This window comes from Pelodiscus sinensis, chromosome 3 (assembly GCF_049634645.1).
Source record: "Pelodiscus sinensis isolate JC-2024 chromosome 3, ASM4963464v1, whole genome shotgun sequence".
In the NCBI taxonomy this organism is placed as follows: Eukaryota; Metazoa; Chordata; order Testudines; family Trionychidae; genus Pelodiscus; species Pelodiscus sinensis.
Genome location: NC_134713.1, coordinates 3,626,900 through 3,650,612, shown reverse-complemented (window position 1 = coordinate 3,650,612; position 23,713 = coordinate 3,626,900). Strand labels below are relative to the sequence as shown.

Sequence of the window (23,713 nt, the reverse complement as noted above, 5' to 3'; positions counted from 1 at the left end):
TTTAGCTCAGAGGGTAGAGGCTCCTATACTCTGCTTCAAAGATCCCAGGTTCAAATCCACCTGGTGGTGTTACAGAGGGGCCAATTCCTGCCCCCACGATCCATTTTTCTTGTGACCTCAGTGGCAGCGGCAGATACCTGGGAAAGCTTCCTGGCAGCTCGATCTATTAGTCTGTGCTCCATCCATGGGGGCACTGAACATCAAACTTGACACAACTCTATGGGGAGGGAGTCCAGGCCGGGCTGGGCTCCCCACGGAACTTTGCCACCTTTGTGATGCTATTAAACAAGCCACGCCCCCCAGTAACGGGCTCCGGTACGGATGGCGGCCTTATCCGCAGAGGGGGTCAGGAGAGTCTGCCAGCTTCAGGTAAAGAGACCGGCGTTTAATCAGGCGTTTCACAGCAGCCCGGAAATACGGAGAGGCCAGAGACAGCTGAGGCGTCACTGGTATACAGGCAGTCCCCAGGTTACGTGGATCCGACTTACATCGGATCCCTACTTACAAACGGGGTAAGGCAACCCCACACTAGCTGCTTCCCCCCAGCAGACCAGGAGACGCGAAGCTAGCGCCCTCCCAGCAGACCAGGGAGACGCGGAGCGGCTTTTCTCAGCAGACACCTCAGCTTGAGAATAAAGGACTGAGGGAAGTGAGGTGTGGGAGAATAAAACTGAGCTCTGGAGAAAAGTTTGGCTAGAGTTTCCCCTACAATATGTACCAGTTCCGACTTACATACAAATTCAACTTAAGAACAAACCTACAGTCCCTATCTTGTACGTAACCCGGGGACTGCCTGCAAATTCCAACTAACCTCACGGATCCGAGTGGAGTTCCTCCAATGTGACCTCACTGAGCTCTGGTCCACACGAGGGCTTTATTTCGAAATAACCCCCCTTAGGTCAAATTGATAAGCGGAGCATCCACACTACCAAGCCCTGTATTTTGAAATAACCATCCCCCCTACCAAGCTGCTTAATTGGAAATCTGCGCGCCTGCTTTTCAGCAGGAATAACGCGAATTCCAAACTAGCTCTTTTGAAATAGCGGTAGCGTGGACACCTCGGTGCCACTATTTCGACATAACTACTCCCTGGAGTAATTCGAACTAATTACTCCCCAGGGCTTCCTTGGGGCTCTACGTCCCAGGGAGTGCGTCCACATTAACGGAGCCTGGCTTGGACTAATGTTGAGGCTTCCCCATAACGAGGATGCACTCTTTCGAATGTGTTAAATTCAGAGTTGAGTCGAATTTAGTAATTTCCAAATCATTTCCTAGTGTCGACATGGCCTGAGATCAGAACCTGGGGAAATTAGCTCTGAACCCTGCAGGTGTCTCTGTGGTATTGACAATCCTTTCCCTCCACCTCTTTCTGACGCCCAGACTTTCTCTCTCTGTCTCTTTCTCGTTTTCACCTTCAGTCAGATGAGGCTTTATACCTCCCTCCCACAGCAACGGGTCGTGAGCGCCCACCGACCCCAGCCACAGGGCATGTGTCAGCGTAACAATCACTTTTGTGCCCATGGGTGGCGGGTAGTGTAGGCAAGGGAAGGCTTGGGCTGTCCACGTAGCAGCCCCGGTTCTCAGCTGGGATTGGGCAGAACGTGGCTCGGGCGGGGGGAAGGTTCTGGAAGGGCATGGTCTCGGGGAAGGGGTGTGGCTTTGGTCAGAAAGGGGCGGGGCTTTGACTGCCTGGCCCCAGCTGGGTCTTCACCCACTCCCCAAGTTTATGCCGTACCTTTCCAATGGCCACACCTCCTCCTGAGCATCTGTTAGTCGTTCATCCTACCAGCCCAACGTCCAGCAAGCGACGAGGAGTCGAATTTTTCCCAGGAGGATTAACGGTATTGTCAAAGGGCCTACTCCTGCTTGGGGAAATGCATGGCTGGCATGACAGAGCACACTTGGCCCCAACCAAAGGGTGGCTCATGGCGGGTAGAACTCAGAAAGCATAATAGAAAAAATTCTAACTCGGCTCTCCATTCCCACCGGGCACTTAGCACTCTACCGCATTAAGCCCCATGGATTTGACCCCCCCAGAGTCCCTGGGACAGAGCCTCTTGCTGGATGGTTGCAGTGATGAGGGAAATCCACACTCATGCTGCAAGGCCAACCCTATAAGGGTCAGGAAGGAATTTTGCCACCTCCTGCTATTGCACGGTGAGGCTGGAATGTGCCTTTAGCAACAGCCCTGAGCAACGAGTGGGGGTGGGGGGAAGTTGCACCAGCCCAGGGAGTCCCTGGGGCACAATTCCCATCCCGCACCAGGGAGAAAGCACCTCATAGTGAAAAGGTGCTTGCACCAGGCCGGCTACTTTGACCTGTTACAGTGTGGATGGGGGTGGAGCTAAGGGTCTATCCACTCCACACCTGAGCAGAGGCTCTGAGCTGCACCAGCCCGAGAGCTGCAACCTGCCCGGCCGAGCAGGGTCTGAAGGGGACACGGGGATGGGTGACTGTGTCTCCCCCACTTGGCCCTGTCCCTTTCTGGGAGCTGACCCGGGACCTCCGGTGCCTGGGGCCTGATTCTGCTCTTGCTCCCAGCTGGGACAATCGGGCATTCTGAACCGTCCGGTGTGAAACAGCCACGACGGCCGAATCCGGTCCCGTGCCCCCATTTGGAGATTCTCGGCTGGTGTCAATCAGCATCGCTCCGTTGACTCCCGTGGAGTTGCTCTGACTTAGGCCCGCTGAGGGACTGGCCTGCTCCCCACAGGGAGAGCCTGCCCCTCCCACGCCCCTTGTGTCTCTGTGCCAGAGGGAAGAAGGGCGCCAGTGTCTCCGCGCGCTCCTGCGGTGGGAGGAGTTCGATGAGGTGAGGGACCAAAGGCGCAGCATAGAACTCGACTGCCTTCACGGCGGCATCGTCTTCACCGTGGAGAAAGGGCTCCCCTGGCCGGCAGCCGCCGAAGTGGGGAGGCGAATGGAGGAGCTGCTGAATGACATCAGAGGTGCGTCCTAGCAGTGGGAATTTCCTCCAGCCCCCTGCTTTCCCCTCCCCCCACCCATTGGACATCAGAAGCAGGGACGGCAAAGCGGTGACACTAGGCAAGGAGAGTCAAGCCCTCAGGCTACGTCTACACTGCGCGTTGTTGCGCAAGAAGCTATGCAAATGAGGCGGGGCGATATTCATTTGCATACCGAATGAGACACCATTTTGCAGAAGGGGCTTTTGCGCAAAAAAGGAGCTGTCTACACCGCTCCGTCCTGCGCAAAAAAACCCTCTTGCGCAAGAGCCGTCCTGCCGCTTGTTTTCAGGAAGAACGGCTCCTGCGCAAGAGGGGTTTGTTGTGCAAGAAGGAGCAGTGTAGAAAGCTCCTTCTTGTGCAAAAGCCGTGCTGCAAAAATGGCAGAGCATTAGGTATGCAAATAAGGTGCGGCGATATTCATCGCCGCACCTCATTTGCATATCTTCTTGCGCAACAATGCAGAGTGTAGACGTAATCTAAATGTTTGAACATCAGCACGGCCAGACTAGGTCAGACCAATGGTCCATCTAGCCCAGTGTCCTGTCTGCCCACAGTGGCCAATGCCAGGTGCCCCATAGGGAGTGAACAGAACAGATAATCATCATGTGCTCCCCATTTCCAAATAGAGGCTAGGGACACCATTCCTACACATCCTGGCTAATAGCCATCAGTGGACCTAACCTCCATGAATCTATCTAGCTCTTTTTTGAACCCTGTTCAAGTCCTGATCTTCACATCCTCTGGCAAGGAGTTCCACAGGTTGACTGTGCATTCTGTGAAGAGATACTTCCTTCTGTTTGTTTGAAAGTTGCTGCTTATTCATTTCATTTGCGTCCTAGTTCTTAGGTTATGGGAACAAGTCAAAAACGTTTCCCTATTCGCTTTCTCCACACCTGCCATGACTTTATAGACCTCTATCCTATCCTCCCCGAGTCGCCTCTATTGTAAGCTGAAAAGTCCCCGTCTTTTTTACTCTCCTCACACGGGACCTGTTCCCTTTGGATTGCCAGGTCCTGAGGCAAGTGCCCCATTTGGCCCCCACTGTCAGTGGGCCTGGCTGTGCTGTCCCAGGAGATGCCAGGGTGATTGAAGTCCCCCTATGAGAGCCTGAGCCTGTGATCCAGAAACTTCTATTAGTTGTCTCCCTCATCCTCCTGGTCCGGTGGCCTATAGCAGATGCCTGTCACCACATCACCCTTGTTGCTCCCGCCTCTAAACTTAACCCAAAGACTCGTCACAGGCTTTTCTTCTGTTTCTCACTGGAGCTGTGAACAGTCACACGGCTCTCTGACGTACAGCGCAACTCCTCCACCTGTTCTCCCTTCCCGTCCTTCCTGACCAGATTACACCCTCCCACGACCGAGCTCCACTCATGTGAGTCACCTCACCAAGTCTCTGCTCTTCCCCACACATCAGAGGGAATTTGCCTGGGAGGAGTCCGAGAGGCGCTTCGTTGGGCCTGAGCGGTTGGTTGGAGGGAACGGTTTGAGTGGAGGCACCTGTGTTGATTACGAAAAAATGGCCAATTGCCAACCAAATGGGCCATGAACAGAGGAGAAACAAAGAGAGTGAGGCAAGGTGGGAACGAGGCCGGGAACGAGCAGACACAGGACCTACTGCAGCTGTGAGCAGCTGCTTTAGGCAGCCAATCCCCTGCTGATTGGTAGAGCAGCTCTGCCAGTCACCTCAGCCAATCAGGGGTTTAGCCAATCAAGCAACTCGGATGGGGACTAGCTCCCTCTGATAAGCAGGTGTCCCGCCCCCACGGTGCAAACCCCTAGCGCAGATGTCGCCTGACTACTTTTCTTCCCACATAACTTCTTAGATTGGCACTGCCCCCCTCCAGCGGCCTTTGGCAAGTTACCTAACCGGGCACGTCTACACTAGGAAATCATTTCGAAATCACTACATCTGAAATAGTAACTCCCGACATAAGAAAATCAAACTAACACATCCACACTACGGGGAGCCTCAAAACAAGTCCGAGGCAGGCTCTGTTAGTGTGGACGTGCTCCCTCCACTGAGAGCCCCAAGGAGCCCAGGGGAGTAATGACTTTGAGTGAGCCCGGGGAGTCGTTATTTCGAAACAGCAGCAGCGCAGCATCCACGCGACCGCTCTTTTGAAATCGCGATTTCAAAATCAGCGTTATTCCCTGAGGAAAGCAGGAGTGCAGACTTCGAAATAACCAGCCCCTTATTTCGAAATAACGGGCTTGGTTGTGTGGATGCTCCGCTTGTTATTTCGAAATAAGCAGGGGGAGGGTATTTTGAAAGAACTCCCTACTGCAGACCAGGACTTTGAGGCTTCATCTGGAAAACAAGAATAGTGACCCACATGGTGTGAAGATGAATCATAGAATCCCAGAACACAAGAACTGGAAGGGACCTCAAGAGGTCATCGAGTCCAGTCCCCTGCCCTCACAGCAGGACCAAGCACCATCTAGATCATCTCTGACAGGTGTCTGTCTAACCTGCTCTTACATATCTCCAGTGATGGAAATTCCACAACCCCCCTAGGCAACTTATTCCAGTGTTTAACCACCCTGTTTTTCCTAGTGTCCAACCTCAACCTCTCTTGCCGCAATTAAAGCCCATTGATTCTTGTCCTATCCTCAGAGGCCAAGGAGAACAATTTTTCTCCCTCCTCCTTGTAACACATTTGTAGATACTTGAAAACTGCTCTCATGTCCCCTCCTAGTCTTCTCCTTTCCAAACCAAACAAGCCCAATTTTTTCAGTCTCCCCTCAGAGCTCATGTTCTCTAGACCTTTCATCATTTTTGTTGCTCTTCTCTGGACCTTCTCCAATTTCTCCACATCTTTCCTGAAATGTGGTGCCCAGAACTGGACACAATCCTCCAACGGAGGCCTAATCAGTGCAGGGTAGAGCGGAAGAATGACTTCTTGTATCTTGCTCACAACAACCTGTTAATGCCTCCGAGAATCATGTTGGCTTTTTTTGCAGCAGTGTCACACTTAGGGGTGTTCTAGGTTGGTCTGGCCTAATCAGCACAGAGAGAGAATGACTTCTCGTGTCTGGCTCACAAGACTCCTGTTAACGCCACCCAGAATTAGTGAAGGGTCCATGTTGTCTCATCAGTTACACAGCTGTAATGCCCTGAGGTCCGCTCCTGGCTCAGCAGGGCGACACTGGTGTAACTAAGGGGAGAATTAACCCCCCTCCATGTAAAATGCCATGATAGAACCTGCAGCATCATCCACCTTTACAACGCCCTTTGGGTTGGACCTTTAAACCGTATCCCACACGGCCTCCTCAAACCGCCACGGACGTCAGCGTTCCCTGAGGGCGAATCCAGCTCCTGCGTCATCTGTCAATCCCGCCAGTGGCGTGCCTTGCCTTCTAACACGCACACGCGTGCCCTCGGCTGAGCTTTTCACCTCTCACCTCCCTTGCCCTGGAACATGCTCCAAGCCTCTTCCAACATCGTCACCCAAAGGTTGGTGGATTTTTTTTTTTGTCCCCACTTTGCTGCCAAGAAACAAATCAAAGCTAACCTTGTCCTTGCTTGCTTGAATACAGTCAGTTCACACCGGCGAGGTGCGGTGTGGCGTTTATTTAGGGCACGTTTCCAGTAGAGACAGACTCGGGCCACAGAGTTGGGATTCGGATTTCAGTTGAACTCTCTCAGCAAATTGCTTTGTGTCTGTGGTTTCAGGGTTCCCCCCTCCTTAGGGTCTAGGACTACACTCGTGATTTCCCCCTTACCACACACACACCCATCCCACTCCAGGGGCTGTGAAGGGCCAAATTCTCCTCACATGCTGATTTTCCTCCCTGGCTTCAGCACGGTTGCTTCTGATTCACATACGGGAGGGTCAGCGCAAGGCTAAGTGAAGAGAATCAGGTGTCAGATCCCTTCCTCCTTCCTGCCCTTGTAGTGAAGAGCAGTGGATCAAGAACGGCATGGCTGGTAACAGGGCACTGGAATGGGGAGAGTAAAAGGGGGGGGCACAGCCCCCTGCCCTACCAGCGGGAAGGAAAAGCAATGGGGGAGGGAGGAGGAGTGGGGGAAGGGTCTTGTGGGGGAAGATGTGATCCAAGGGCACCCCTAGGGGAAGGGGCTGCGCAGGGACAGAGCCTTGGAGGAGGTGGAAGGGTGGTTTGGGTGACAAGGCCACAGTCGGGGCATCTGTGGCCTGCCTACTTTTAGGGAGCGTTTACACCTCCTGGATGCCAACGCCACAGTGACGTGGTTAAGCAGGACGTCGCTAGGCGACAGACAAAGGCGTTCTTGCCCTCCATTCTGGGGCGCAGGGAGAACGGTTTGGGGGCATCCAGCCCTCACGGGTCACCTCAGTGTTTCACCTCAACACCCCTGTCAGACATAGTCCCTCTCCTCCCCGTGCAAGGTGGCCAGATGCCCTGGGATGAAGGACCGGTGCTCTCCCGGGGATGCTGGGGGAAATGTAACTCCTCCTCCCCACACCAGCTACAAAGAGCGGCTGTTGGGTTCCTGGGTGTTAGACTGTCTACGCCTCCAATGCGCTCACTAAATAGCTGGCCGGCTGGCAGCACCACTGTCTGTAAAGCCGACATCTCTGGGTGTGAGGCACCTAGGGCCCGCAGGGTGCCGAGTACCATCTCCGGGGGGGGGGGGGGGGGGCAGAGCAAGGACGTGAGTAACCTTCTCCACCAATGCGCCAACAGGAACCCAGGGGGTGCTGAACACCCCCATATCCGGCCTGCCACACCTGAGTCAGCAAGAATGGGGACACTCAGTGCTTGCCAGCGTATCGCCAACCCACAGAACCGAACCTGGGACCTCTGGAGCTCAGTACCTGAGCCTCTAGGGCTTGAGCGAAAAGCCAGCTGGCTCGCAGCTAAGGCTGTAGAGCTTCACGGTGCTGCTCACCGCCTCCTGCTGGTCACTCTGGGAAGTAGCGCTGCTCAGTGGTGGAGCGCCCTCTTCTGGCTGGTGTCTCACCTGCTGTTACCTGGGTTCTGTTAGTGGATCCACCACCTTACATTAGGACCCATGTCTCTCCCAGGCCCCTGGGTACATGCCCACAGCAGTGCCCCCACACTCTGAGGTCCTCCCCCTCAGGGAACCCCCCCCAACCCTTCTACCCTCCTTGCCTCAGTGACCCTACCTCCAGTCATCCTACCTTCGGTCATCATCTAGCCCTTTCCTCAGGGGCAAACTGCACTCTGACATGGCCACTCATCATAGGAAGGGGTTGGGGACCTGCTGCCTCTACCTGCCCTGGCTGCCTCCTTAGTGCCCCTCAAGCCCCTGTTGCTGGACCTCAGCCTAAAAATGCTCAGGCTGGAGCTCCCCAGGCTCACCCTGCCTTTCCCCAGCACTGCTCTGTCTGTGGTACCCTGGCTAGCAGACAGCTCAGTCCTTCACCTGCCAGAGTGAGTGTGCGCTCAGCCTGGCCCAGCCATCTCTTTTATACAGCCCTGCTGGGCTCTGATTGGCTGCCACGAGGCCTCTCGTGATTGGCTCCCCAGCTACAGCCCTCTCGTAGGCCTGTTTTAACCCTTTTTATGCCTGGAGAGGGGTGACCACCCTGCTCTAAGCACACGCATTCTCTCTCTTTCTCTGTAAGTGGGCAAGGGGGGAGAATGCACCACGCTCGAGAGGTGCGCGAGTTACCCATGCTGTTGACATCGGAGCTAATCACACTTTGGGTGGGTCATGTTTGCCTAATGCAGGCCTCGCCGCTGCTGTTGGCACTGCCCGTTTAGTCTGCAGATTCGCTCCTGGCTTGAAGAAAGTGCGGCAGGCCGCCCGGGTTTGGGGTAGCACAGCGGGAACGACAAAACCATTTCACTGCAGTCAGCGTAGAAAGTGAACTCCCCCCCCCCCCGCCCTGCCAGGGACCAGCTTGCAACCCACCCATACCCAGGACTGAGTGGGACGCACGAGCTGCATATGGGTGAATGTTGTTGTTTGTGTGACTGGAGCACCTATGGGCAGGTCTGCCAATGGGGAGGGCAAAAGGGGCTATGGTTGGGCCCGGTGAGTCTAAAGGGCCCGTGGCTCCTGGCTGTTGCTACTTCAGGCAGCTCTAAGGACTTGGTGGGGCAGTATGGTGCTCTCTGGGCAGTACTGAAGGCAAGCAACCTCAGCCACGCCCCTTCTGTCCAAATCCCCGCCCCTTCTGTCCAAATCTCCGCCCCTTCTGTCCAAATCTCCGCCCCTTCTGTCCAAAGCCCCGCCCCTTTAGCCCTCGCCCCACCTTGCCCAGGGACCCGGCCTGACTGTCAGCTTCCCTGCCTATAAATCCCCTTTATGGACCAGTACCCCATTGTGCCATGGATGGTAACAGGGCCCTGGAATGGGGAGGGTAAAAAGGGGGGGGCACAGCCCCCTCCCCTACCAGCAGGAAGGATAAGCAATGGGGGAGGGAGCAGGGAAGAGGAGCAGGCGAAGGGTTTTGTGGGGAAGATGTGGTCCAAGGGCACCCTTAGGGGAAGGGGCTGCACAGGGACAGAGCCTTGGGGAGGGGGAGAAGGTGGTTTGGGTGACAAGGCCACAGTCCGGGCAGCTGTGGCCTGCCTACTTTTAGGGAGCGTTTACACCTCCCTTTTAGGGGCTGTCCAAAGGAGTTTCCAGTCCAAATAAGTCACTCCAAATTCGCTGCCTTTCACCGGTGTCCTAGTTGTGGCCACATTGTACCTGGACCATAATATTGATTCTCAAGCGAGCCTTCGGAAGTGGCTCTATTTGGGACAGCCACTGCTTCTTGGCAATTAGATGACATTGAATGAAAACATCACAAACCAATGAATTTTTCCTGTGCGCGGAGGGGAAGAGCCCGGGGGTATTCGAATCAAGTAGCAGCCGCTCTGCATTCTGCCTGCCAGTTCTCGGGGGAAAGATCTTGGCCGCCTCGTTCATAATCAGCCCTGCTGATTAACAGATGGGGAGCTCGTGATGGACTGAAATCTTGCGAAAGAACCAGGAGTTAATCTCCAGAACTAACTCGTCGTGGAAAAAAACCAACCACCAAACAAAAACCCCGTTGCCGGTTGACAAGCCAAACGTGGGCACTGATGGCAAATGCAGCTTTTATCAATGAAGACTGTGTTCGTGCCGGAGAACTGTTGCTACGACCATTTCCATCAGGAGGGAGGCTGCGAAAGCAGGCTGGTCTCGTTTGTTATGTACACCGTGCTGATATTATGCCGGGTGCATTGCAGACAGCAAGAAGATTTTGCCTTGCTCCCACCTGGGGTCACAGATCCTGGTGACCGGCATGTAAAATGCAAACTCTGGGGGTGAGTGGAGAATTCTGCTGTGGGAGTATCACCCAATTCGCACACGGATAAACGACAGCTCAGGGTGCAAGGCAGTGGAGAAGCAGAACCTCTGCTCTGATCGAAATAGCCAGCTTCCAGGTGGTGCACTGAGATGCAAAATGTCCCAGCAGCGCTGGTCCACGCCTGTTTGGTTAGCCGCATGCGTTTTGTTCCCGTTTTCTATTGTCTTTTTAAACCTTCTTTTCAGGGCGATTCAGGATTATAGGCTTCCAGGAAGAAGGGTTGGGGGCATCTGAAGGTGGAGGTGTGGTGGATGGGGTCAGATGGAGAAGGTGGAGGTACAGTGAACAGCAGGTAGATGGGCCTGGGAGAAAAAACATGAAGGCTACGTCTACACTGGCATGATTTTCCGCAAAAAAGCCCCGATCGCCATTTCAGCCATCGGGGCTTTTTTGCAGAAAACACTACTGTGCTGTTTACACTGGCCCTTTTGCGCAAAAGGACTTTTGCCCGAACGGGAGCAGCATAGTTTTTCTGGAAAATCACTGATGATCTTACATTAGATCGTCAGTGCTTTTGCGGAAATTCAAGCGGCCAGTGTAGACAGCTGGCAAGTTTTTCCGGAAAAGTGGCTGATTTTCTGGAAAAACTGCCCAGTCTAGACACAGCCGAAGAGTTGGTTCCTCATGCAGCCTGAGGCAGAGTGACACGGTGAAGGGGTAGGGAAAGAGTCAGGAGGGGAGAGGTAGAATCATAGAATCTCTGGAGATATTTAAGAGTGGTTTCGACAGACAGCTGTCAGGGACAATCTAGACCAGGGCTACTCTACACATGGCCCATGAGCCACACGGAGCCCGTGGCCTGTTTGTTTGCGGCCCGCGGTGCGGTTTGGGTTGACACGGGGCTCAACACGCAGACCACGGGTGGGATCCTTTGAATGTGGCCTCCACTGGGAACACGCCCTACAATGGCGAGGCCTCCCCCAGGCGGGGTGAGCACTGAAAGACGCAAGCGGACGGGCTGGTGGAACAGACGGGTACAGGGAGTCGGGGTTTCTAGCCCCCAGGGAGGAGATGCCGGGAGCGCCGGGGCATTGTGGGAAGTGAGGGCGGCTTAGCCGTGTGGGCGGAGCCCGAGAGGTGCTGACTGGCTCCCACTGGCCACATTGGGGTCCGGCGCTGTGGCTTAATCTTTGTATTCATGCCCGTCAGCGTGAAAGAATCTATTTGCATATATTTGCATGTATATACAACCACACTTAAATTGTGGCCCTCGGCATGTGCTGTGAGTATCATTGTGGCCCCTGGGGCTTCCAAAGTTGAGTAGCCCTGATCTAGATGGTTCTTGATCCTGCCGTGAGGGCAGGGAACTGGACTCGAGGTACCTTCTAGTTCTAGTGTTCTATGAAAAGAGGCAGAAGACACGGGGTTTATTCCAAAAAGCAGCTTCCAGGGTATGCCGTAGGGACCCTACAGACTCAGCCTCGTCTCCCACACTTCTTACATTGACAGTGATCACTGATGTTGATCAAGGGGACCCGGAGACGCTGCAGACCCTGAAGTGCCTTCTGACCCCTCAAAGACAGATTCAGTTCTGTTCACTCTAGTTTTAGCAGCAAGTGTATTTTCGTAACCCTGATGTGTGCCGTGCACCAGTGGCGCTGGGACTAGCTGTGGGGTGGGGGTGCAAAGCTGCCCCCCGTCCTCCATAGACCTGTTGGCTACGTCTAGACTGGCATGATTTTCTGCAAATGCTTTTAATGGAAAAGTTTTCCATTAAAAGCATTTGCGGAAAAGTGCGGCTAGATTGGCACGGACGCTTTTCTGCAAAAGCACTTTTTGTGGAAAAGCGTCCGTGGCCAATCTAGATGCGCTTTTCCACAAAAAAGCCCCGATCGTCATTTGCGCCATCGGGGCTTTTTGCGCAAAACAAATCTGGGCTGTCTACACTGGCCCTTTTGCGCAAAAGTCTTTTGGAAAAAGACTTTTGCCTGAACGGGAGCAGCATAGTTTTTCCTGAAAAGCACTGATGATTTTACAGTAGATCGTCAGTGCTTTTGCGGAAATTCAAGCGGCCAGTGTAGACAGCTGGCAAGTTTTTCCGCAAAAGCAGCTGCTTTTGTGGAAAAACTTGCCTGTCTAGTATCAGAGGGGTAGCCGTGTTAGTCTGAATCTGCAAAAGCGATTCAGACTTTTGCCTGTCTAGACACAGCTGTTGAGATTGGGTTGCTAACTCTCCCACGCTGGACAGACCAGACTCCATTGCTGCAAATGGAGCCTGGTCTGTCCAGTCTGGGATGCTAGTAACCCTCACTGCCCCATGCTGCAGAGCCCTGGGCTGGACATGGGACCCTCGGATTGGCAAGGCCAGCAGCCGGCAGAGCCCACGGGAGGGCTATTAGACCCCCTGGGGTGGGTGGATCCTGTGGCAGCCCCGGTGGGACCCCAGGGGGGTCAGTGGAACCCACGGCAGAACTCATAGGACCTCAGGAGGGGCTGCCCAGAGGCCAAGACCCAGGTGTAAAGGAGCCGGCCGTGGGGTTGGCCCCTAGGTTTGGGCCTCCACCTCTACTTCCTATGTCCATGCCATGCACTGCCCATGGAGCTATGTAGTGTTCGAAGATAACCTACAGCATAGAAAATATTACCTGTATACACCTACGTGCATCAAGAAACCAACCAATCGGCATTGCAGGGCTAATACTGGACTGCTGAGTGTTCCTGTGTACTGTTTTGTACTTTAGTCATTGTAGTGCCTTCTAATTCTATGAAAATTGGTAAAAGTATAAGAATGGCCAGACTGGGTCAGACCAAAGGTCTTCCAACAGTGGCCAATGCCAGGAGCCCCAGAAGCTGTGAACGGAACAGGGAATCATCAGGCAATCTCTCCCTTGTCATCCATTGCCAGCCTCTGACAAACAGAAGCTAGGGACACCATTCCTACCCCTCTTGGCTAGTTCTTTCTTGAACCCTGTTCAATCCTGGTCTTCACAACCTCCTCTGGCAAGGAGTTCCACAGGTTGTCTGTGCGCTGTGTGAAGAAACATGTCCTTTTGTTGGTTTTAAATCTGCTACCATTAATTTCATTTGGTGACCCCAAGTTCTTATGTTATAACTCTCAGTTGGCCAGAATATGTAGTTAACCGTCCCGTTCCCCCGCCAGCCATTGCTACCAACCTGCCAGATAACAGAATTGTATTGTGTTTAGAGTAACAAAGAGAAGGATAAATATATGATAATAGGTTCTTCAGTCTTGCAGAGAACAATTGAACTAGATTTAGCTGGAATATTAAGCTAGACAAATTCAGACTGGAAATAAGGCATACATTAGCATGTACTAACAGCATTGTGGTGAGCAAGATACAAGAAGTCATTCTTCCACTCTATTCTGCGCTGATTAGGCCTCAGCTGGCGTGTTGCATCCAGTTCTGGGCACCACATTTCAGGAAAGATGTGCACAAACTGGAGAAGGTCCAGAGAAGAGCAACACAAATGATTAAAGGTCTAGAAAGCATGAGCTAGGAGGGAAGACTGGAAGAATTGGGAAAAGAGAAGATTAAGAGGGAGCATGATGACAGCTTTCAAGTTCCTAAAAGGGAGTTACAAGAAGGAGGGGGGGAAATTATTCTTGTTAACATTTGAGGACAGGACAAGAAGCAATGGCCTTACATTGCTGAAAGGGAGGTTTAGGTTGGACATTCGGAAAAACTACCTTCCAGGGTGGTTAAACACTGGAATAAATTGCCTGGGGAGATTGTGGAATCTCTATCACTGAGATATTTAGGAGCAGATCAGACAGACACCTGTCAGGGATGATGTAGATCAGTGTTTCTTAAACTATGTGTGCTGCGAGGCAGTCAGAGGTGTGCCGTGGAGAAGAACAGAATTTAAAATGGCCACCCTTAAAGGGGCAGGTGTTTTGTTTTTTTTCAATATCTTTCCCCCCGACTCTTTTTCCCCCAACGTTTTTTTTCCCCTCAACAAAAAATCCTTGGTGTTCCCCATTAAAAAAAAAAGATTGTTTGGTGTTCCTCAGTCTTAAAATGTTTAAGAAGCACTGATGTTGGTGGTACTTGGTGCTGCCGTGAGGGTAGGGGGTGGGGCTTGATGTCCTCTCGGGGCTCCTCCGTCCTGTTCTAGCACAGTTGTAAATCCGATCAAGTGACCAGTGGGCCAATCTAACCACAGTTGTGGTGGATTCTCCACCAAGGAAAAGTTTTAAATCAAGATTGGGTGTCTTTCTAGGGCACATCCCCTGCGGGGCAGTTCTCCGGCCTGGGTTAGATGGGAGGTCAGCCTGGATGATCACAATGGTCCCCGTCTGGCCTTGGGATTGAAAGTCTTTGAACAAGCAAGAGCCGGGGCAGTGAGAGTAGAGGCAGCTGAGGCTGCCGAGGGGAGAGGAAAAAACTGCGGCCTTCTTTTGCTGTTCCCAGCCAAATCCCCATCTGCCTCAGAAATGAAAGAGGCTTGTTTCATTTCCTTCACCAACAAAGCTTACGATTGTGCACGTCACCCCGCCGGAAAGGGGAGGGCAGAGACACCCTGATACTCCAGGACATGGGCTCCCCTACGCCAGAGCCTGCAGCAGTCACTGGAAAGGATCCCATTTGGGACAGAGGAATTGGATCAGGCTGTGTGCTCGGAGTTCAGAACTCCTACAGCTTGCAATAAGGATCCTCCGGCCTTAGAATCATAGAATCATAGAATAATAGGACTGGAAGGGACCTCGAGAGGTCATCGAGTCCAGCCCCCCGCCCTCAAGGCAGGATCAAGCTCCGTCTACACCATCCCTGACAGATGTCTATCTAACCTGTTCTTAAATATCTCCAGAGAGGGAGATTCCACCACCTCCCTTGGCAATTTATTCCAATATTTGACCACCCTGACAGTTAGGAATTTTTTCCTAATGTCCAATCTAAACCTCCCCTGCTGCACTTTAAGCCCATTACTCCTTGTCCTGTCCTCAGAAACCAAGAGGAACAAATTTTCTCCTTCCTCCTTGTGACACCCTTTTAGATATTTGAAAACCGCTATCATGTCCCCCCTTAATCTTTTTTCCAAACTAAACAAGCCCAGTTCATGAAGCCTGGCTTCATAGGTCATGTTCTCTAAACCTTTAATCATTCTTGTCGCTCTTCTCTGTACCCTTTCCAATTTCTCCACATCTTTTTTGAAATGTGGCGCCCAGAACTGGACACAGTACTCCAGCTGAGGCCTAACTAGTGCAGAGTAGAGCGGCAGAATGACTTCACGAGTTTTGCTTACAACACACCTGTTGATACAACCTAGAATCATATTTGCTTTTTTTGCAACAGCATCACACTGTTGGCTCATATTCAACTTGTGGTCCACTATGACCCCTAGATCCCTTTCCGCCATGCTCCTTCCTAGACAGTCGCTTCCCATCTTGTATGTATGGAACTGATTGTTCCTTCCTAAGTGGAGCACTTTGGCCTTCCCCGTTTCTAACACCAGTCGCCTGCCTCATCCCGGTCTGCCGCTTGCCCCCGCTCCTGTGGGCTGGGAGTGAAGTTCTGCAGCCCACAAGAGATCCAGTCACCAGGATCTGCAAAGGCGCAGGGAAAGATACCGACGTTGGCCCGCCAGGGACTAATCCCAGGCCTGAAATGAGGCCATGCATTCATCCAGAGGTTTGCATCCCAGGCTCTCAGAGAGTGTCAGGAGGGCTAATTAAGCAAGCCGCACAGCACCCTAGAGTAGGAATGACCATCCTTGTATTGCAGATAGACCAACCGAGGGCAGTAAACGGATGTAGCAGCGCAATGGGCCAGTGTAGGCGGATGAACAGAGTGGGATATTATCAGTGTATTCCCCCTCACCCCCAACAAATATCGGTTGGCACTAATCAGCTCATTCTTTACACAGCCTGGCACCCAAATGGCAGGCCGATGGCTAGAAGAACTACTCAGGAAACGTTATTTCATTTCTTTGCAGGCTTACCCGTTTCTCAGGCCATCGGTGTTCTGCGGGATAAACTCGAGGCGTGCGAGCCTACGCTGAGCTCCTGCCAAGCGTGCGTCTTGTGGGAATACTTCCATAACACGCTCCTCAGGCACTACCAGCTCTATCAGTTTGTGCTGTGTCGGGAGAGAGAGGCCAAACAGACCTCTGTCCATCTAGAAATCTGCGTGCCACCGCAGCCCTTGCCGCTGATGGCCGGTGTCAACGCTGAAGTCTGGCAGTATCAGCAGCAGCTGGCAGCCTTGTCGGCTGCCGAGGCCCAGAAACGTACCAACATGCTGCTTCTTCGAGAGACACTACATCTGGAAAGAGAGCACGTGTTGCAGAGAACATATGATGATCTGAAATCACAAGCAGAGATCCTGGACAGACAGGTAACACTGCAGTCGCTGTACAGAAATGGGCATTTCATACTGAGAGGGATGCTGTGTATGCCATAGGTGAGGGTTTTACATTTCAGAAGGCCTGGGGTCTGCTTCTGACTCTGCCACTGATTCACTCTGCAACCTTGGTCATGTCACTTCACCAAAAGCATTTTCGGAAAAGAGCGTCTAGATTGGCACGGACGCTTTTCCACAAAAGCACTTTTTGCAGAAAAGTGTCCGTGCCAATATAGACGCATTTTTGCGCAAAAAAGCCCCGATCGCCATTCTTGCGATCGGGGCTTTTTTGCGGAAAACAAATCTGAGCTGTCTACACTGGCCCTTTTGTGCAAAAGGACTTTTGCCCGAACGGGAGCAGCAGAGTATTTCTGCAAAAAGCAGATTTCTTACAGTAGGAAGTCAGTGCTTTTGCGGAAATTCAAGCGGCCAGTGTAGACAGCTGGCAAGTTTTTCCGGAAAAGTGGCTGATTTTCCGGAAAAACTGCCCAGTCTAGACACAGCCCAGATGCCTTGATGGAAGAAATGAGGGTGTACTAAGTATGGGAATGCTGATTTCTAGCACTGATGTAGCACTTTTCATTGCTGGAGCTCAGAGGGCTCTACAAAGGAGGGCAAGGTCATTACCAGTGTTCCCTCTAATTTTTCCATTTGTGTGCAGAATAAATTTTGTTGTGTGCACCAAGGCCTGTATGAATGTGCACCACCTATAGAAAGATGCTGCTGGATGTGTGCGCACTGTTAATCATCTGGGCAGCACCTTAATCTTTTTCTGGGTGGCCTCCCACATGCTCTGCTTAGAGGGAACATGGGTTGTTATCCCCATTTCGCAGATGGGGAAAGTGAAGTGAAGCGCAGGACAGTGGCAGAGCCAGGACTAGACAGCAGGTTGCCTGACTCCCTGGGTAGTGCTCTGAAGAGGGAAGCAGTGGGGTGAGGGGCTGATTCAGTGAGCTCAGGAGGGCATTTTACCCAGGGGGCAATGGTGTTCGGGGAGGAGGGGAAGTGCACAGCACAGAAAAGCAAAGATACCAAAACACACCTTAGCACGGCCAGCTCGGGCGCAAAAGACACTTGCTCGCTTGGCGCCAATTCATATTCATGCCGATTTTTTGCCAGGCGCTGGTGTGCGAAGGGGATCCACACCTGCGGTGACAGAGACTGTATTTTACTTCCTGTGACTTTGTAATCTCAGCATGGAGTGGTACATATCACAGGGTCGCTAGGCCAGGCTGCCGTCTTGCTCCCTACCGCCATGTCTTCTGGAAAGGGGCATGCCCGGAGAACAGCCTCGGACCGTAGTCTGTGATCCGGACCTTGTGGGAGTTTTGCTGGAGGAAGGACTGCAGGGTTTGACTCTGTGTATTTAAACAAGCAGACGCTTTCCCCCCCACATTCCTGGTAACCCCACAGGGAACGACCGTCGTTTGGCAAAAGCGAATAGAAAAGTACGTGTCACCTCTGATGCTGCTTGTTCAGTCCTTCCTGAACGTGGCCAGCGAAACGAGACAGATCCGAGTCAACTCTCTTGCGCCCCTGCCCTCACGCAGTGTCGGGGGGTAGGGCGCCCCAAACCCGCCTTTCCCAAGCATCGCAGGTGGGAACTCAGCTGCATGACAGGAACTGCTTTAACAGGGTGTGACTCAGCGCACCAGCGCCTCCCACTGGCTGCTTGGGAATGAGCTCCGCTCGGCGCTGGAGCACCCCCTGCTGGACAGTGTCTCACCTACTGTTACCTGTTTATGCATGAATGGTTCTACCACCGTACACTGGAACCCGTGTCCTTCCTAGACGGTGGCGCCATCCCCTCGGGGAACTGCCCTGCCACAATGGCCCCCCACTCAGCAATCCTCCCCCTCAGGAAGCCCCCAACATCCACCTTGCCTCAGTAACCCACTGCCAGGCCTCATGTAGCCCCTTACCTCAGGGGCACCCTGCCGTCTGAAATGGCCACTCGTCTTCGGCAGGGGTGTGTAGACCTGCTGCCTTCTGCTGCCCTGGCTGCCTCCCTAGTACTCGTAGGCATTGCCTCAGGCTACCTGCCTTTCCCCAGCCTTGCTCTGCCTCAGGAAGCCTCTAGAGCAGCAGTTCCCAGCCTTTTCCAGATGGGGACCCATTCTGACAATTCAGGAGGAGGCGGGAGGGCGGAGTCACCTGGGGAGACACCTGGCGACCCTTCTGAAATGTAATAGTGATCTATATTTGGGTCCCGACCCATAGGTTGGGAAACTCTGCTCTATAGCTTCCCTGGCAGCGAGGTCCCTCCGGCTCCACAGCTTGGAGGAAGAGTGAACGCCTCTCAGCCCTTGCAGCCTTTTATAGGGCCCAGCCTGGCTCCGATTGGCTGACTGCTCCCTGCCCTCATTGGTCAGGGCTGCAGATGCTTCCTGAGACGGAGCAGAGTCTACCCCTCAGCCTCTCGTGACTGGTTTGAACCCAGTGCGGGGCAGACGCCCCGTCATGTGGCTTAACAGCGGCAAAGATCCTTCATCCACCACTTTCATTCCTAGTCCGTGTTCACCACAATCAGGTATTTGGGCGCAAGATCCTGTTGCTCTTCCACAAGCACTCAGCTCCTGAGATCACTAGGGCTACATCTGGACTGGCATGATTTTCCAGAAACGCTTTTAATGGAAAAGTTTTCCGTTAAAAGCATTTGCGGAAAAGAGCGTCTAGATTGGCACGGACGCTTTTCCGCAAAAGCACTTTTTACGGAAAAGCATCTGTGGCCAATCTAGACGCGCTTTTGCGCAAAACAAATCTCAGCTGTCGACACTGGCCCTTTTGCGCAAAAGGGACTTTTGCCTGAACGGGAGCAGCATCGTATTTCCGCAAAAAGCCCTGATTTCTTCCAGTAGGAAGTCAGTGCTTTTGTGGAAATTCAAGCAGCCAGTGTAGACAGCTGGCAAGTTTTTCTGGAAAAGCAGCTGATTTTCCGGAAAAACTGGCCAGTCTAGACACAGCCTGGGTGTCTGAGGGGTGCAAAAAATACAGAATCTGGGTCTTGCTGGCTGCATCGGGCTACCTCCAGCCTCATCCTATAACCCGCTGTGAAGAGTCTCTAACACCCGAGGGGAAAAACAGAAGAAACGAACCTGCCTCCGATTGCACAAAAGGGTTTCAGCCCCGGAGCAAATCATTTTGGAAATTTTATGAAACTTTACTGAGGCCCTTTTGTGGTTGGGCCTTGTGGCATTAATGTGCCCTAACGCGCGGGTGGCAAATTGCCCTCCTGGCAGTGGCTGACAAGTTCACGTGAAGCCGTGAGGAGCAGGCTCCCAAATCACCTTTGGAACTCAGGCAAACAGCAGAAAAGAGCAACCCGGCAGGCCTAGCTCGGGGGCGGGGAACCTTCTTGGGGTCGGAGACCACAGACCCACAGAAAAGTCAGTCGGGAGCCACACAAAAGTGAGAAACGACAACAACAAAAACACCTCCCGGACATGGCGCCGGGCTGAGAAGCAGAAAGACACTCCCCACACAGCAGAGCCTACGGGGGCCTGGGTCAGTAGATTTAATAGGCCCCCCTTAGGGTCTTGGGTAGGGCCAAAAATGAGGGGCTCAGTGTGCGGGAAATGGGCTTCGGGTCTGGGAGGGTGGTAGGGTGCAGGAGCTGGGTGGGGTGGGAGGGCTGGATGGGAGGAGGGTGCAGGAGCTGGGTGGGGTGGGAGGGCCGGGTGGGAGGAGGGTGCAGGAGCTGGGTGGGGTGGGAGGGCTGGGTGGGAGGAGGGTGCAGGAGCGGGCTGGGTGGGAGGGCTGGGTGGGAGGAGGGTGCAGGAGCGGGCTGGGTGGGAGGGCTGGGTGGGAGGAGGGTGCAGGAGCGGGCTGGGTGGGAGGGCTGGGTGGGAGGAGGGTGCAGGAGCGGGCTGGGTGGGAGGGCTGGGTGGGAGGAGGGTGCAGGAGCGGGCTGGGTGGGAGGGCTGGGTGGGAGGAGGGTGCAGGAGCGGGCTGGGTGGGAGGGCTGGGTGGGAGGAGGGTGCAGGAGCGGGCTGGATGGGAGGAGGGTGCAGGAGCGGGGTGGGGGTGGGAGGGCTGGGTGGGAGGAGGGTGCAGGAGCGGGGTGGGGATGGGAGGGCTGGATGGGAGGAGGGTGCAGGAGTGGGCTGGGGGTGGGAGGGCTGGGTGGGAGGAGGGTGCAGGAGCGGGCTGGGGGTGGGAGGGCTGGGTGGGAGGAGGGTGCAGGAGCGGGCTGGGCGGGAGGAGGGTGCAGGAGCACGGTGGGGATGGGAGGGTTGGATGGGAGGAGGGTGCAGGAGCGGGCTGGGTGGGAGGGCTGGGTGGGAGGAGGGTGCAGGAGCGGGCTGGATGGGAGGAGGGTGCAGGAGCGGGGTGGGGGTGGGAGGGCTGGGTGGGAGGAGGGTGCAGGAGCGGGGTGGGGATGGGAGGGCTGGATGGGAGGAGGGTGCAGGAGTGGGCTGGGGGTGGGAGGGCTGGGTGGGAGGAGGGTGCAGGAGCGGGCTGGGGGTGGGAGGGCTGGGTGGGAGGAGGGTGCAGGAGCGGGCTGGGGGTGGGAGGGCTGGGTGGGAGGAGGGTGCAGGAGCGGGCTGGGTGGGAGGGCTGGGTGGGAGGAGGGTGCAGGAGCAGGCTGGGGGTGGGAGGGCTGGATGGGAGGAGGGTGCAGGAGCAGGCTGGGGGTGGGAGGGCTGGATGGGAGGAGGGTGCAGGAGCGGGCTGGGTGGGAGGGCTGGGTGGGAGGAGGGTGCAGGAGCGGGCTGGGTGGGAGGGTTGGGTGGGAGGAGGGTGCAGGAGTGGGCTGGGTGGGAGGGCTGGATGGGAGGAGGGTGCAGGAGCGGGCTGGGTGGGAGGGCTGGATGGGAGGAGGGTGCAGGAGTGGGCTGGGTGGGAGGGCTGGATGGGAGGAGGGTGCAGGAGCGGGCTGGGGGTGGGGGGAGCACAGTGCTGGAGCCCCAGTGCTGGCTCCCTAATGCTGAGTGGCGGGGAGCCCTGCGCCTCAGGGCCCAGATCCAGGCAAGCTGGGGGCCAGATGTTCCCCACCCCGGTCTCGCTGGTTCTTGAGGCACAGCAGGGCCCTTGTGCAGCTCCGCCCGGCAGCCGGACTGGAAATCCCCTCCGAGTTCCCTTCCCAGGCCGGGGCTCTTGCTCCTCCTCTCGGCGGACCCAGCCGGGGTGCGGGGGAGCTGGCCCACAGACCTGGTGAGATCGCAGGAGATCGGAGGGTCGTCTGGGCCACCGGCCCGGAGGCGTCTGTTACCCTGGCAATACGGGGAACCCCTTCCCCACCGCAGCTTCTAGGAAGAGGTTTGCCCGTGCCCCCCCCCCCTCCCGCCTCCCTGTTGTTTCAGTCCCGAGGGGAATTTGCCTTCATAGTCCTCGGTGACTCATGCAGGGGTAGGGGAGGGTGCTGCCCTGGAGCATGGCCACCTCCCAGGCTTGCGCCCGTGCCGCCAGCAGCTCCCGAGCCTCCCACGGCAGCCCAGAAGGGCCTTCTGCCAGGCCAGGGGAAGGGTAACGCCGCTGCACCGAAGGCACCTTGCCATCTTCTCGGCTCCCCCGCTCCTCCTTCAGTCCCTGCCAGCTCGGCCCTGTCCCCGTGTGCAGGGAATGGCCCATTCGAAATGCGAGCCAGGCACTGAACTGGGGAGATGAAATAAGAATATTAGAACAGCCAGACTGGGTCAGACCAAAGGTCCATCTAGCCCAGTATCCTGTCTGCCCACAGTGGCCAAGGCCAGGTACCCCAGAGGGAGGGAACACAACAGGTAACCCTCATGTGGTCCCTCTCCTGTCACCCACCTCCAGACAGACAGAGGCTAGGGACACCAATCCTCCCCATCCTGGCTAATAGCCATTGATGGACTTAACCTCCATGAATCTATCTTGCTCTTTTTTGAACCCTGTTAAAGTCCTAGCCTTCACCACATCCTCTGGCGAGGAGTTCCACAGGTTAACTGTGCGCAGCATGAAGAACAACGTCCTTTTGTTTGTTTTAAACCTGCTGCCTGTTCATTTCACCTGGTGACCCCTAGTTCTTATATTGTGGGACTAAGTCAATAACTTTTCCTTATTCGCTTTTTTCACACCAGTCATGATTTTATAGATCGCTAGCCTATCCCCTCTTAGTCTCCTCTTTTCTAAGCTCGAAAGTCCCCGTCTTTTTCATCTCTCTTCATATGGGACCCCTTCCAAGCTCCTCATCACGTTTGTTGCCCTTTTTGTTGCCAATATATCATTTTTGAGATGAGACGCCCACATCTGTGCGCAGTAGTCAAGATGAGGGCGTCCCAGGATTTTATATAGAGGCATCACCCTCCTCTTCCTCCCCTTGCTCGTCAGGTTTTGGAGGCCCTGGTGAAAGAAGCCATCGGGACCCAGATGCAAGTTCTCCGTGACATCCTGCAGACTGAGATCCAGACCACCTTCGAGATCCTGGAGCTGCGACTCCAGAAGAAGGCCTTGCTCCTCAACGCGCCTGTCCCCTACCCCCCACCGCCCCTGCCTGTAGAGCGAGCCTGGAAGTCATCCAAAGCCCAGCAGCCGAAAAAGAAGAAGTGAGGAGATGGGGGGTGAGCACGGCCGTGGGCAGAAATCCCCGCCGGAGCGGTAAGACCCACGGATGGCGTTGAGCCCTGACAGCCATACAACCTGCCCTGGGGTTTAGACACTCGCTCCCCAGCTCGGAGTCGGTTCGTTCGCGTTGCCATGGCTGGAGAAGGGGGTCAGCGTGACGGAGGAGCTATTAATATGGGGGATGGAGTCACCAGATGTTGCTAGCATGGCCTGGGGGCTACAGCTTTATTCTCCCCTTAATAGCTTCCTGGTGCCTTCTGGATTTGTCAGTGAACACGAAGCGACCTGTCTAATAAACGTATGACCTGACCCCTCTCCCTCACGCTGGGTTTAGACCCATCTCATTCCTCTGGCTTCCTTGGGGCATGGGAATCGGGCAGTCAGGGATCCGGCTGGGCCTGGCTGGGGGGCTTTGCACCAGTCCCTCACTGTTGCCGTACCTCACTTTACCCCTTTCTAAAGAGGGCTGGGCGGGGTAATAACGATACCTGCCCCTCAGAGCTGTGGTGAGGCCTGGTGCACTAACTCTGAGGCCCTCCCACGAACGGTGAGCGAAGCCTCACGCCCATCCATCCATTAAACGCTCTAGAAGCGCGGGGCAGAGGACATCAGCCCTCTAGGGTTAC

General features: G+C 54.6%; 1 protein-coding gene across 3 annotated transcripts; it reads left to right on the top strand.

Moving 5' to 3' along the window:
- Nucleotides 1-296: 296 nt before the first annotated feature.
- Nucleotides 297-23,396, top strand: C3H8orf74 (chromosome 3 C8orf74 homolog). Of its 3 annotated transcripts, XM_075923248.1 has the most exons (5): nt 1,712-1,841; nt 2,756-2,948; nt 16,153-16,553; nt 22,854-23,120; nt 23,331-23,396. In XM_075923248.1, exons 1-4 carry the CDS (start codon nt 1,743-1,745, stop codon nt 23,070-23,072), a joined length of 912 nt encoding a protein of 303 aa, XP_075779363.1. In that variant the 5' UTR covers nt 1,712-1,742; the 3' UTR covers nt 23,073-23,120; nt 23,331-23,396. The 3 variants fall into 3 exon arrangements, with proteins under 3 accessions (XP_075779364.1, XP_075779363.1, XP_025041144.2); XM_075923249.1 differs by lacking the exon at nt 1,712-1,841 and adding an exon at nt 297-369 and having other exon boundaries at nt 22,854-23,396; XM_025185359.2 differs by having other exon boundaries at nt 22,854-23,396.
- Nucleotides 23,397-23,713: the final 317 nt, after the last annotated feature.